Genomic DNA, 14,657 nt, shown 5'->3' with positions numbered 1-14,657 from the left:
AGGCCCCTGTACAAATTGGGCTAATGTAACCTGAACACTGTAATATCAATAGGTTCTGCAAACAGTTTAATATGTATGGGGGTCTCAGATAGATTATTGTCGTGGAAGATAATGATATGGCATGTCAGTATTCAGGTTGCTGATCCTTTTGCTCTCTAAGGCATAAAGAGCAGTTGCTCTATAATTGAGAACACAGGAGTGCATGGGATAGTGAGCACTTCAATGTATGAGAGAGTCAGAAGAGTTTGGTTGATGACTATCTATTGTGTATGGGGGTCCTGAATAGATGAATATGGGGGAAATAATGACATGGCATGTCAGATTTCAGACTGCTGATCCTGTCCCCCTCTAAGAGCAGTGGCTCTATCATTGAGAACGCAGTAGTGCATGGGATAGTGAGCACTTCAATGTATGAGAGAGTCAGAAGAGTTTGGCTGACGACTATCTAATGTGTATGAGGGTCCTGAATAGATGAATATGGGGGAAATAATGACATGGCATGTCAGATTTCAGACTGCTGATCCTTTTCCCTTCTAAGAGCAGTGGCTCTATCCTTGAGAACGCAGGAGTGCACGGCAAAGCGAGCACTTCAATGTATGAGAGAGTCAGAAGAGTTTGGCTGATGACTCTCTAAAGTGTATGGTGCCTTTAATAATGGAAAAATAGTTGATATCTACGGTAGTTATTTTTGTCCATCACAGACAGTTTTCTATATTGTTTATCTTAGCTTTTCTGGCTTAGGTAAACTAATGCAAAATTCTGGCAGAGTTTTGGTTCTAGAGATCCTTGAAAGAGAAGGATGATGCCATATAATATAAATATTGTCCTATGCATTCAGTAAAAGAACATTGAATGTATCTAAGAAACTGCAAACTAGAAGAAATGCTATATACTAGATAGGAAATGCCTGTGCTGCAATGTACAGCTCCTGAATGCAGGTGAGGCTGAATACATGGACAAAGCACGCAATAAGGTGTTAATTGTGCGAGGTGCTGTGCTGGAAGCGAACCCCGCTCATTAATGGCGCATTCCTGCGCGCAGCCGCACTCCACTTTCCAGTTCTTCCAGACGCTGTATGAGACAGTGCTCACACCTTGTACAGCGGCTGCACGTGGAGACACCGCTCCCCCTAGCGGCGGACAGCGGCAGCGCACCCTGCTGAGCGCACACATCTGTGCTCTCCCCGCCCCTGATCCGCGCAGACGGCGTCTCCCTCTGAAGTTGCAGGTTTCCTCTCAGCCTCCCCTTATCTTAGTCTGCACGTTGCTTCTCGGTGACTAATAACAATGTCTCAGGATAATAGAAATTGAGGGCTGTTTACAAAGTCTATGGCGGTTGAATATAAAAAGGAGCAGGGCAGCTGGCAGCATCACATCACTGTGGGAGCTCTCAGGAATCGCCAGCGCTGATCTTCTCCTAGTGGACTCTGGATCGGGGACTTTAGCAATTCTGGAGCACTTTTTTATTCGTTTTGTATCTTTTATAGCGATCACTACATTTTTCACTATTTATTGATTTTTCCTTTTTTTGGGGGATTTGCTATTTTTTATACCCATTTTGTTTCTCCTTAATTATGGATCTGGAGATGATGATTTATCTGCTATTGGCTCTTCTACAAGGCACCTGTGGAGCAGGTAGGGCTGAGGCTACTGATCGCCATATATCCCGATCCCAATCACTCCATTACATTGAATAATATTGTGGCACTTCGCTTGGCATAGGTTGGCATTATTATATCGGACACTGCTGGGTGGTCGGTAGCTTTTCTTGGTTAGAGCACTTTAATTGAAAAATTTGTGCAAGTGCATTGTTTCTATGAGATGTGCCATTTACAGGTTGTAGCCTCCGGCATAGGACAGGATTGGTATCACACAGGTGGTATCACACAGGTGGTATCACACAGGTGGTATCACACAGGTGGTATCACATAGGTGGCATCACATAGTATCACATAGGTGCATCACATAGGTAGTAAAACATTGGTGGCATCACATAGGTAGTATCACATAGGTAGTATAAAACAGGTGGTATCACATAGGTAGTATCATATAGGTAATATCATACAGGTGGTATCACATAGGTAGTATCATATAGGTAATATCATACAGGTGGTATCACATAGGTAGTATCACAGAGGTGGCAGTAGTATCACATAGGTAGCATCACACAGCTGGTATCACATAGGTAGTATTACAAAGGTGGTATCACATAGGTAGTATTACAAAGGTGGTATCACATAGGTGGTATCACACAGGTAGTATTACACAGTTGGCATCGCAAAGGATGGTATTACACAGGTGGTATCACACAGGTGGCAGCACGGTGCACTGATGCCCATTACAAAGTCATCTGTGACTATTCAGGGAAATATGACTCCGTGTTTATAGGAATATCTGGCTCCTGACACTGGGGAAGGAGCCTTGTCTGTCACCTACGGTGGAATATGCTGAGATTAGCAGAGTATTCGCTGTAATCCCTCTCTTGTTATTGCGCAGGTAGAGGTATTGTGGAGACAATGGATCACCCTATAAACTCGGGCTAATGGCGCTCAGCGCTATTTACAGGCTCTTTATAGCTGTGCTTCAGCCATCAGGTGCACAGAGATCAGGAGGGTCCGATTAGGGGGCTGCGACCCCCGACAGACAGCAGCACATGGGCTCAGGGGGCACGGACTGGACACTGCCTGCCAGCATGATATGTACTGGGAGATCAGGCTGCTGCCCCTCCAGTCCCATCAATCACAGGATGGACAAATGGATAAAAGGATGGATGCAGAGAGATAGAGAAATCATAGAAAAATGTATTAATAGTAGATGGATAAAATAAATGTGATATAAATAAAATAAGTGAGGGAGACAAAAAATATAATAGATAATATAAATGTGACATATAAAATAAGGAGCAAGTAAAAAAATGATAGATAGATATAGAAAATAGATAGATATGGTAAATAGAATAGACAGTAGTTCAACAAAAAAAGGTAAGAAATAGTGAGACAAAAAAAAGAAGTGACGGAAATAGAGAAAAAGCAAAAAGCAACATGATACATAGCAGATAGAGAATAATGAGAATAAAGAGTGGGTAATAGTGATAGAGACAGAAAAATAGTAATGGATAGAGTGACACACTTTACTAGATAGAAAAGCAGGTTGAGAAAAGTTTTGAATATATATAATGATAAAAGTTTGGAAATATATATATATATATATATATTATATCTCATGTTTCCAAACTTTTCTCATCATATATATATCTATATATATATATATATATATATATATAATCTATATATATATATATATATCTCAAGAAACAAGAATAAAATGTGGCACAAGGTAGCTATATTAGTGTGAGGAGCAGCGAGGTGATAGCCAGAGATGGGAGAGCAGGAGGAGAGCGCTGATTCCTGCATAGATGGGCTGATACTTGTCTACTTCTTCATTTTCTGGTTATCCTTCATCAGAATCTATATTGTTCAGGATCTATGACAGCTCAGCACTTGCTGCTGCCACAGAACGTGGTCTGGAATCCCATAGAGGCAGGGTCTGAGCAGATCACCCAGTGTCCTCACTCCTGTGCTGATGGTGACATGATTTATGGGGCCATTGGCAGTGTTGCAGCACAAATCTGTGCTAGAAGTGACACCATGACTGTGAGCAGCCTAGATCATTGCCAGCTTTCACCATGGCTTTGTTTACTGTTTGCAGAGCATTAGCTCCAGCACTGTATATATAGATAAGAGCTGTAGGTATTGGGCAGCCTTCTTCTCAGCCATGCTGTGTAGTACCCACATATAAATCAATATCACGTATGCGGTGACATGTTTCGTCCTGCCTGCTACTATTATCCTGACAGGAATGCACACACATTGCACAACCATCCTCTCCAGCTGGAGCTCCTTCCTTACCCTGATGTAGCATCACACTCTCACCACGTGAGCTTCCCTATAATTTCCATCATCGTCACAACTAACAATTTTTTTGCTCTAATTATTGTATTTCCTATAACTGTTACTTGCTTGTATATGAACCTCTGAATTGTAAAGCGCTGTGGAATATGTTGGAGCTATAGAATTAAATATTAGTATTACTCACATTTTAGCATCAATGGCAAGATGCATTCACTCCAACGTATTTCCGAATGAATAGAATATTTTCGTTGTGTAACATAAATGTGTTATTTATCAACATCAAACCCCTTTTTTCCTAATTTCTCTGCAGGGCCGAGCAGGACTTTCTCAGCCCCTGAAGACTCCTCACTAGCGGAACCTACAGCTGCTCATCGTTCCTCTGACGCCCCCTTGAGGCCACGCAGATTTAAACGCTGTTCTTGTTCATCACTTATGGATAAAGAATGTGTCTACTTTTGCCACCTGGATATAATCTGGATAAACACTCCAGAGTAAGTGTCATACTACTTTAGTTTTTTGGTCGTTTGTGGTTGTTTTTATTTGTTAGTTTTCCACCAGATAGTCCGGTAAAGTTATAGTGCCAGTCATCATGATTTAGTACTTTTATGTCGGGTACCAGTTAGAAATGACTTTTCCCATTGAAGTATCAGTGCTGTAGTTTACAAGATTCAATATTAGTAATAATGATAACTTGTAGAACTAACGTCTAATACTGGGTCTTATGTGTTTTATATTTTTAAATTTGGAGAAAATGAATATACATAATGAAGAGAAGACTAGAATGATTGCACAATACCGTGTCATATAATTTTCGACAGTCTGACAATTGACAGGAGGTAATGACCATACGGCACACCCAATCTGCCCAATTTGTCTGTTTTCCCTCATAGACTTGAAGCTTACTTAGGATATATTTTAATGAATGTTTGCTGGCCCCACACCTATCCCAGAACTCAGTAGTACTACAGATAGATTTTCTGCAGAGGATATATGCTTAACATTAGAGTCCTAAATCCTCCAGGAGATTAATGGAGTTTTTATTACCTTGAGCGATAGGACAGATGTCTAGGATTTTCCTACCGGCTCTATCCATAAAATCATTAGCAGCCTGTGTATACTCTCTATATGTTCTCCCTCAGCTGTAATACCATCATCTCCCAGAGTATTGGATTGTGGTGGGCTTGTGCTTATACCCAGGAGCTGATCTGAACAAACAGAGCTAAAGTGTAAAGCACCGAAAACGAATTTTAGACAACGTCTCTAATGCGGAGTCAGTGATCACAGCTGTGTCGTAATGGATCGCAGCTAAAAGTAGCCAAGTAGCCAACACCTAAGAAAATAAATAAAAGTTTAGCATCACGTAGACAAAGGGATTTCTAGATAATTGTAACTTCACAACCTAGTGATTGGCGAGCAGTTAAATGCTCGAATGCTTGTTCCCTGATTCGAGCTGGTCAGACACTCGGATGAGCCCAACGTGAGTAACGAGCATTATGAAAAGTCAATGACACAGCATTTCCGGTGGGAAAGAGGGTGTTTTTTTTTTGGTCATACTATGTCCGACAACGTTGTTCTATCCCACGGCAGAGCCATTCAGAGACTGTGACTGACTCTCCGTGGGGTGCCCCACACATCATGTAGTGTAGCAAGTCTATGTGTTGTTGTCGTTGATTCACTGACGAGCACCCGCAATACACAGCCGAGATCTGTGAGTACCCAAGCACCCGCGACATTCAGCCAAGCTCCACAAGAACCCGAGCACCCACAATACTCAGCTGAACTCCGCGATTAACCGAACACCCGCGATACTCAGCCGAGCTTCGCGAGTATCTGTGATACTCAGCCGAGCCCCATGAGTACCCGAGCACCCGTGATACTCAGCCGAGCTTTGCAAGTACCCGCGATACTCATCCAAACTCCGCGAGTACCCAAGTACACGTGATACTCAGCTGAGCTCCGTGAATACCCGAGCACTCTAATATTCAATTGAGCACTGAACAGTGCCATCACTAATCAGCACACATCCTCGAGGTTTGGAAATTCCAGAAATTCTCAATGTTACAAAAAGGGAACTCCGAATTGTGCGCGGCTATTATTGCTTCTCAGTACAAAGTGTGACTAATCCCGGCGCATTGGCCTTGTTATTTGTTGACACATAACTAGAGCGTTTTCTAAAGCAGTAACTATGTATAATGGGCTCGAACCGATAGCGTAATAGTCTAAGCAGTAAATATTTGCCTTACTCTTTACCTCTTAGGCATTTACAGTGAAATACTCCTAAACTGCGATTTAAGAACCATTAACAAGCTATTAATTGAAATACAGGTTGCAACCTGTATAACTTGCTGGTATGCCGCTGTGAAACTAAGGCTTGCAATTTGTGAAATTGTATGCCATTAAATAAGACGAAAATTAAGGTCTTTTTGTGCAAAGGTTATGTGTAGCGTCTACTGTGTGGGAAGTTTGACACTTGCTAAGTGGAACATGGTGTTTGTGTTAATATAAGAAGCTGAAATCATATTGACTGATGTATGCTGCTAGGATGGAAATGTAGAATTCCGAGTAAATCAACTATTCTACCTGGGATCAGTTATTTGTTATGTTTATGCTCTCTTTATGGAATAGGATTTATTTGCACAACTAAAAATGTAGCATTTATTTTACAGAAAAACAGTGCCTTATGGACTTGGTGGTCCTCGGCTGAAGCGCTCGCTGCAACACACAAAGACAGAAGTTCTGGAGTCTAGTAGCAGGTGTATCTGTGCCAAGCGTGAGGACAAAAAATGCCTGGACTTCTGCCAAAACGCTGCAGAGCTCAGGTGTGTGCAAATATATTCAGTCTGAAAGAAATGACAGAGCGAACCCTGAGTACACCTGTGAGGCTGCCTTTATCTCAGGAGCATGTGTGGAGAATAGGTGTTCCTTCAATTGGGCCTCACAATGCTTTGTTTTCTTACAGTGTCCAGCCTTCCGTTAAAAAAGAAACTCATCAAGTTCAGAAGGCCAAAGTCTGCGATGGACTCCTGTTAGGAGCACAGTGTGTTCAGAAACTCCATACAGACACTAAGAGGTGAGCATCCATAAGGGAAGGATCATAAGCTATTTGCACAAAATATGCCTTCACTTATCTATAGCAACCTCCTAAGATGTTTACACCTCACATTAAAGAGCGTTGTTCAATGGATTTTTTTTAAGAAAATCATTTCATAATCTAGTGGCAGGATTCAGCATTGATTTAATTCCTTACTTTTATTGCACCCTTGTGCAAATTTTACAAAATGTTAATGTTATGTTACATGAAATTCTAACCAGTTGTCAGCTTGTAGAAGTAGCAACCAAAGACAGCAACATAACTAGAGTCCCATGGGCCCCGGTGCAAAATGTGCACCTGGGCTCCCACCTTGTAGCATTCCAGATCCAGTGAAGACATACATGTTTGTGTCTTCATTAAATATTGTCCCCCATACTGTAATACTGTCTCCGATCCTGGCTCCTTCCTGAAATAATGTCCTCCATCCTGGCCCATTTTAGTACCAAATTCCTACATCTTGGCCCTCTTATTGGAATATTGTCTCTCATTCCTGGTTTAATGTCTCCAATACTGTTTTAATGTTGTCCATCATGGCCCTTTGCATGTATAACGTCTCCCTTTCCTGGTAGAATGTCATCCATCCTGGTAAAATGTCATCCATCCTGGGCCACTTCCTTGTATAATGTCTCCCTTTCCTTGGTATAATGTTCACCATCCTGCTATAATTTTCTCCCTTGTGAGCCCCTTCCTGGTATAATGTCTCCCTTTCTTGGTATAATGTTCCCCATCCTGCTATTTTTTACTCCATCCTGAGCCCCTTATTGGTATAATATCTCCCTTTCCCGGTATAATGTCCCCCATTCTGGTTTAATGTTGTCCATATTGGGCCCCTTCCGTGTATAATGTCTCACTTTCCTGGTATAACGTCCTCCATTTTGGTATAACGTCCTCCATCCTGGTCCACTTCCTGGTATAATGTTTCACATCCTGCTATATTTTACTCCACCCTGAGCCCCTTATTGGTATAATATCTCCCTTTCCCGGTATAATGTCCCCCATTCTGGTTTAATGTTGTCCATATTGGGCCCCTTCCGTGTATAATGTCTCACTTTCCTGGTGTAACGTCCTCCATCCTGGTATAACGTCCTCCATCCTGGTCCACTTCCTGGTATAATGTCTTCCTTTCCTGGTATAATGTTCCCCATCCTGCTATAATGTCCTCCATCCTGTGCTCTTTCCAGTCCCATGTTCCTGTTCTGCAGCTCTTTTCCAACAAATGTAAAAAAAACAGACAATGTTTCTTACCTTCATCTACTACTACAACAAGTGGTCTTCTCTTCCATAGCTGGCGCAGAAGGCGGCATATGACATCAGTGTACAAGCGATAGGCAGCCCATGATATCACTGTGATGCTCTGCCCGTGACTTGCATGCTGATGTCAGCTGCCAGCCGGGGCCACTTCCAACATGGGCCAAAGGAAATGTTACTAGTTAACCACAACATACCCACCTAAATTTACTCCACACCACTTAAAGTGCAGAAGTCACTGTAAAAATGGTATTTTAGCTTTCAGTTGAAAGTTGTAGAACAGGAGGAGTTGAACCCATTGGTATTTAGTTTTATGAGAAAAGGTTCTGTGTAACTTGTACATTTTTGCTCAAAATACCTGTTATAGCGATGTTTAGGAGTCCAGAGGGCTTTCCCTGTATGAGGAAGCCTACGCAGATGGCTATTAATCACTGAATAGACCTCCCACTGGACTCCTAAGGCTAGAATGAGCTGACATTTTCATTAATTTAGTTCAAGCTATGCTAAATATTTTCCTACAAATCTATATATTGATCTGTTCAGCAACGTGTGCCCTGTAAATGGTACACAGTTATATTTTTCAATGTATGGGTGCAGCACCATGTCCTACAACTGACATTTAGAGAGAATCTGTCACAAGGTTTTTGCCAACTTATCTGACAGCTGCATAATGTAGAGAGAACCTGATTCCAGAATGTGTCCCTTACTGGGCTGCTTGCTGCAGTTTTATTAAAATCAGTGCTTTACCAGCAAGAGATTATCACTAGAGGACTAGTAAACCTGCTATCATGTAGTCCTCTACATTCATAAGCTCTTTGTAAAGCCACCCCCAATACTGATTGACAGCTTTCTGCCTATGCACAGTGTACACAGAAAGCTACCAATTAGTGGTGTGGGTGGGGTTATACAGAGATCAGCATTGAGAGAACTGTTAGCTCTTCAGCAGAAAAAGCAGTGATTTTATCAAAACTGCAGCAAGCAGCAAAGTAGGTGATATTCTGGAATTGGGGTCTCTCAGATTGGATAACAAAAACTTGGTGACATATTCACATTAATTGTAAAACTGTTGGTTCTTTAATAATATCTACTATATAGTTTTATATAGTATATATATTATAAGCTGAATAAATCGGTATGTTTGTGTCGTTCCTTTAATGTTATTCTTTAAATCTGCGGTTATCATTAACTTCTGTTATTCATGTCTGCTGCCCCTACTGGCCAGAAACCTTACTGCTCCCCGGTTTCCTTTAGCTTTCTGTCTGTGGGAGTGGTTTGCGGCCCTGTGTATGACCTCACTTCCTAGTTAGATCCAGATCACCGTGTGAGAAGTACACATCTCTCTTTTGGGATGCTGAAGGCCAAAGTTTTTGGACTGTTCTGTTCCCACTTAAGACGATTGAAGGTATTTGGTTAAGATAATGGTGTAAGAAGTCCTACCTTCGCGTTCAAGAAGTAGGACAGACAAGACCAGAGTTGCTCCTGGGTGGATGGATTCAAACGTGCACATGGTGAAATGAAACAACGGTGGTTTATTTGATCCTAAGACATGCAGTAGTACAATACTGGAGTGGTCCGAGTAGCTGGTACTGTAGTTGTCTTGAAGGTGTTTACCCCTGGAGCCACTACTGGTCAAAAAACGTTGGCCTTCAGTAGCCCAAAAGAGAGATGTGTACTTCTCACACCATTATCTTAACCACATACCTTCAATCGCCTTACAGAACAATGTTTGCATAAAATGGGAGAGTTGGAGGTTTCCCATTATAAAGGGCTGATGGTGAAGAGGCAGGGTGATTAGTGGAATATGGTGGCCAATTCACTATACTATAGCAATTAGTGGAGGTCCAAGGGCAGAACCTCCATTAATGACAGCTTCGGATCTAGACATGACAGACGTCTGAGTCACCTTTATTCAGTTCATAATTATAATCTTTAAAACAGCATGAATTAAAAAAATGTTGTAAATTCCAAACTTTTTTTTTAAGTCTTTCCATTGCCGTGAAATAAACCAGAAATCATAATTTATTTTGCAGAACGGAATCCATCAGACAAGCCATTAAAAGATCATATATCTTTGCCATGCTATTGAAGAAGCTTCAAGAGATGAAAGATGAGACACGTCCTTGGGCACATAGAAAGAGAGGAATTTGGAGACATACAATAACAACATCATAGTTGATGAAGTGAGAACTGTCACCTTCTTTTCATAGTGTGGGAGACATTGCTGTCAGTGAATGTGTTCCTTGCGCATATTTTAATTTTTCTTGGTGGCTAAGTGCACTTAATTTATGAAGACTTTAAAAGTAGAAGATCTGGAACTACCGTCCAGCTTCAAGATGGACATATGAGATGGATGGAAGGCGGGAATCCTTGGTGAAATAATGCTGCTGGTTATGGAGATGAATGCCATAGGAACATGGCTGCGTTAGAACAGAATCTTTGAATAACCTGCCGAACAACATTCATTGCTACTGACACTGACAGTACAACACTGGAATATAATATTGAAACCTTCATGCCTTATTCTACATGTAATGCTGCATATCTACTGTATGCGCATTGCCGATAGACTCGTAAAGCTATGCCATTGTTGAGGACGTATTACATAATGCATACAAGTCTACCTCAGGTTTACTTCCTCTGAAGGGCTTCCTTCCTGCCTATATTTTAGCTTGTTTCGTGAAAACATCTTCATTCTTGGAGCTAACCGAATCTCCGAAATGCAATAATCCGTGATTTGTTGGTGTGGTCATAGTAAACGGAGGTTACCTCCTAAAGCTACGTGCACAAGCTAAAACTGGGTTTTTCATAGCAGTTATTTCATCTGCTATCTCTTATCTAAATTTATTATGTGAATATTTTTAAAAATATTTATATTATTATTTGTAAAACGGCTATATTTACTGTGTTAAATATACATTTCTGCAGGCCATATTGGTCTATGCATGTTTGTATTTCTGTATGAAAAAGAGCTTCAGTAATAATGTTAAAATAAATATTTTGTAACCCTATAAACAGCATTGTGACTTTTTATTTTAGAAAATCAAGACATTAGCCAAATGACATGGCTGTAGGTTAAATAAATGATGTTACATATAAATATTTCTGGCCCAAATTGACTCCATTGCGGTTCCCACATACATATGTATCTTATAGACCAGTGATGGCTAACCTTTTGAGCTTGGTGTGTAAAATTCATAGAAAAACAAGCATAACTTGGGTGGTGTGTCACTTCTTAAAAAATTCATAATTTTGTGATATTTGTAGCTCTAAGAAGAAAAAGTTATCTCATAATGACAGGTGGGGGGAGGGGGAAAGAAGATAATGACTCATGGTTGGAGGGTGAGAGGAGATAATTAGTATTTCCCCCCCAGCAGTCATTATCTCCTCTCTCCTTCCTCCAGTAGTCATTATAATCTGCCCATCTTGTCCCTTGTAGTAATGTGCCCATCTTGTCCCCTGTAGTAATGTGCCTATATTTTACCCTGTACTAATATGCCCATCTTGTCCCCTGTAGTAATGATGTGCTCATGTTGTCCCCTGTAGTAATGATGTGCCCATCTTGTCTCCTGTAATAATGCGCCCATCCCAGTCCTCTGTAGTAATGTGCCCATCTTTGTCCTCTGTAGTATCCTTGTGCTCTTCTTTTAGCAATTTCCCATCCTTTAGTAATATCCCCCATTTATGCCACATTATGCCGTTTTCACGCACACACACAAAAAAATTCTTCTCACCTGTGCTCCATTCCCTCCGTTTCCTCTTTCCTGCTTCTTGTGGCCCGCTGACGATCACAGCCCTATGTCGAGGGCCACAGCCATCTGCGCTTTACTTCAGGTGATTTTTGCCGCTGCTCACAGGAACTCTCTGCAGAGCGTCACCCATGGCTGCAGCCGCTGATCAATCAGAGGCCAGCAGATGACATTGTTGTATGACTTAAAAAGCCAGAGTGCTGCCTATCATTTAGTCGGGATGTACATATTACAACTAGTTATATATATATATATATATATATATATATATATATATATATATATATATATATATATATCTTTTACATGTTAAAAAAATAACAAAAAGGAAAGTAATCATTACGAAATAGCAATTAACAGGAACAGTGGAGGTCAAGATAAGGTCTGGAAGCCCAAGCAAAATTTCTGTGAGAGCTGCTCGTAGGATTGGTAGAGAGGCAAATATAAATCCCAGCTTGCTGCAAAAGACCTTCAGGATGATTTAGTAGACTCTGGAGTTGTGGTACATTGAGACACCTGCACAAATATGGTCTTCAGAGAAGAGCCATCACAAGAAAACCTCTCTTGCATCGTCACCTTAAAATTCTGTGTCAGAAGTATGCAAAAAAGATCTTAACTAGCCTGATGCATTTTAAAAACAAGTCCTGTGGACTGATGAGGTTAAAATAGACCTCTTTGGCCACAATGATCAAATATCTGCGTGGAGAAAAAGGGCATCGAATTTCAGGAAGATAAAATATCGCTAACCATTAAGCTTAGATGTGGCTCATTCATGATTTTGCGTTGTGGTAAAGCAAATGGCACTCGGAACGTTTTACGGCTAGAGGGAAGAATGGATTCAGTGAAATTTAGACAAATTCTTGATAGAAACATAACACCATCTGTAAAAAAAAAGCTGAAGGTAAAAAGAGGAAAGCTTCTACAAATATATAATGATCCTAAAAATTCACAATAGACTATGTCAAAAGGCGCAAGCTGAAGGATTTACTATGGTCCTCACAGTCCCCTGATCTGAACTTTATTGAAAATCTGTTGCTAGACCTCAAGAGAGCAGTGCATGCAAGATGACCCCGGAATCTCATACAACTGAAAGACTTTCCAAGGAAGAATGGATGAAAATTACTCAAGAATTGAAAGACTTTTGAAGACTCATGGCTAGTTACAAAAAGAGTTTACAAGCTGTGATACATGCCAAAGGGAGTGCTACTAGGTACTAATTATACAGGGTGCCCAAACTGTTGCATCAGCCCAGTTTCCTTTTTTGTACATTTAAAAGATGAATATGCAGTATATATATATATATATATATATATATATATATATATATATATGTATATATATATACCATGTTCCAAATTATTATGCAAAGTGGATTTAGATGTCATAGCGATTATTTATTTTTTTTTTCAATGAAACTCATTGATGGTATTGTGTCTCAGGGTTCTTTGGATCACTGAAATCAATCTCAGATACCTGTGATAATTAGTTTGCCAGGTGAGCCCAATAAAAGGAAAACTGGATGTTCCACAATATTAAGCAGGCCACAGTTTTCAAGTAACATGGGAAAGAAAAAGGATCTAATAATTTGGAACAGTGCATTTTGAGTTTATTTTAATTTTGAAGATTATACTGTTATCATTGGGAGGTTTTTTCAATAAAATTTGATGTATGCTCTAACAGATGATGACTTTTATTAGACTGACTGATGCACCACTCTGTACAGCCCATGCAAACAGAAAACCGTAGATTCAAGTCTTTTGAAGGGACTAGTAAAAACAATAAAAAAGTTTTCAAAAATATATAAAAAACACAAAAGTTCAAATCACCCTCCTATTGTCTCATTGAAAATAAATAAAAAATACACATATTTGGTATTGGCGAGTTTAGAAATGTCAGATCAATCAAAATATAAAGTAAATTAATCTGATCTGTAAAAGGTGTATTGAAGAAAGAAATAAAAATGCCAGAATTATGTTTTTTTGCTCTCCACAATATTGTAATAAAATGTAATAAGAGGCATCGATACATCACATCTACACTAAAATGGTATTAGTAAAAACGTCAGCTCAGAATGCAAAGAGTAAGCTTTCAGGCAGCCCCAAATCCTGAAAAATAAGAACGCTACGGGTTATGGAAAATGGCGCAAATTTTTTGACAAATTTCAGATTTTTTTCCACCACTTACATATAAAAAAACTATACATGTTTAATATCTATGAATTTGTACTGACCTGGGAAATCATATTGCCACGTCAGTTTACCATATAATGAATGTGTTAAATAAAAAAAAAAAACAAAAAAAACATTGTGAAATTGCACATTTTTGCAATTTCTCCGCACTTGGAGTTTTTTTCCCCATTTTCAAATACAATATGTGGCAGAATGACTGGTTTAATTCAGAAGTAGAACTTATCCTGCAAAAAACAAGCCCTAATATGGCTACATTGATGGAAAAATAAAAAAAAAGTTATAACTTTTGGAAGAAACGATGGAAAAAATGAAAATGAAAAACAGAAAATAACCAGATGGTAAAGGGGTTAAAAAGACTGTCGAAATCCGAAATCCATATTTATTTCTTAATCTAATCTATGCTATTTCTAATATACAACTATATTAATTCAGTTTTTTGTTTCTACCTTTCATTCCTCCTGAATTTCACTACA

General features: G+C 39.8%; 1 protein-coding gene across 1 annotated transcript; it reads left to right on the top strand.

Moving 5' to 3' along the window:
- The first annotated feature begins 1,212 nt into the window (after positions 1–1,212).
- Positions 1,213–11,250, top strand: EDN1 (endothelin 1). Its single transcript, XM_075316450.1, has 5 exons — positions 1,213–1,634; positions 4,221–4,401; positions 6,577–6,729; positions 6,870–6,980; positions 10,280–11,250. Exons 1-5 carry the CDS (start codon positions 1,574–1,576, stop codon positions 10,419–10,421), a joined length of 648 nt encoding a protein of 215 aa, XP_075172565.1. The 5' UTR covers positions 1,213–1,573; the 3' UTR covers positions 10,422–11,250.
- The last annotated feature ends 3,407 nt before the right edge of the window (positions 11,251–14,657 follow it).

Source organism: Anomaloglossus baeobatrachus, chromosome 6 (genome assembly GCF_048569485.1).
Source record: "Anomaloglossus baeobatrachus isolate aAnoBae1 chromosome 6, aAnoBae1.hap1, whole genome shotgun sequence".
Taxonomy (NCBI): Eukaryota; Metazoa; Chordata; class Amphibia; order Anura; family Aromobatidae; genus Anomaloglossus; species Anomaloglossus baeobatrachus.
This window is presented reverse-complemented; position numbering and strand designations above follow the sequence as displayed.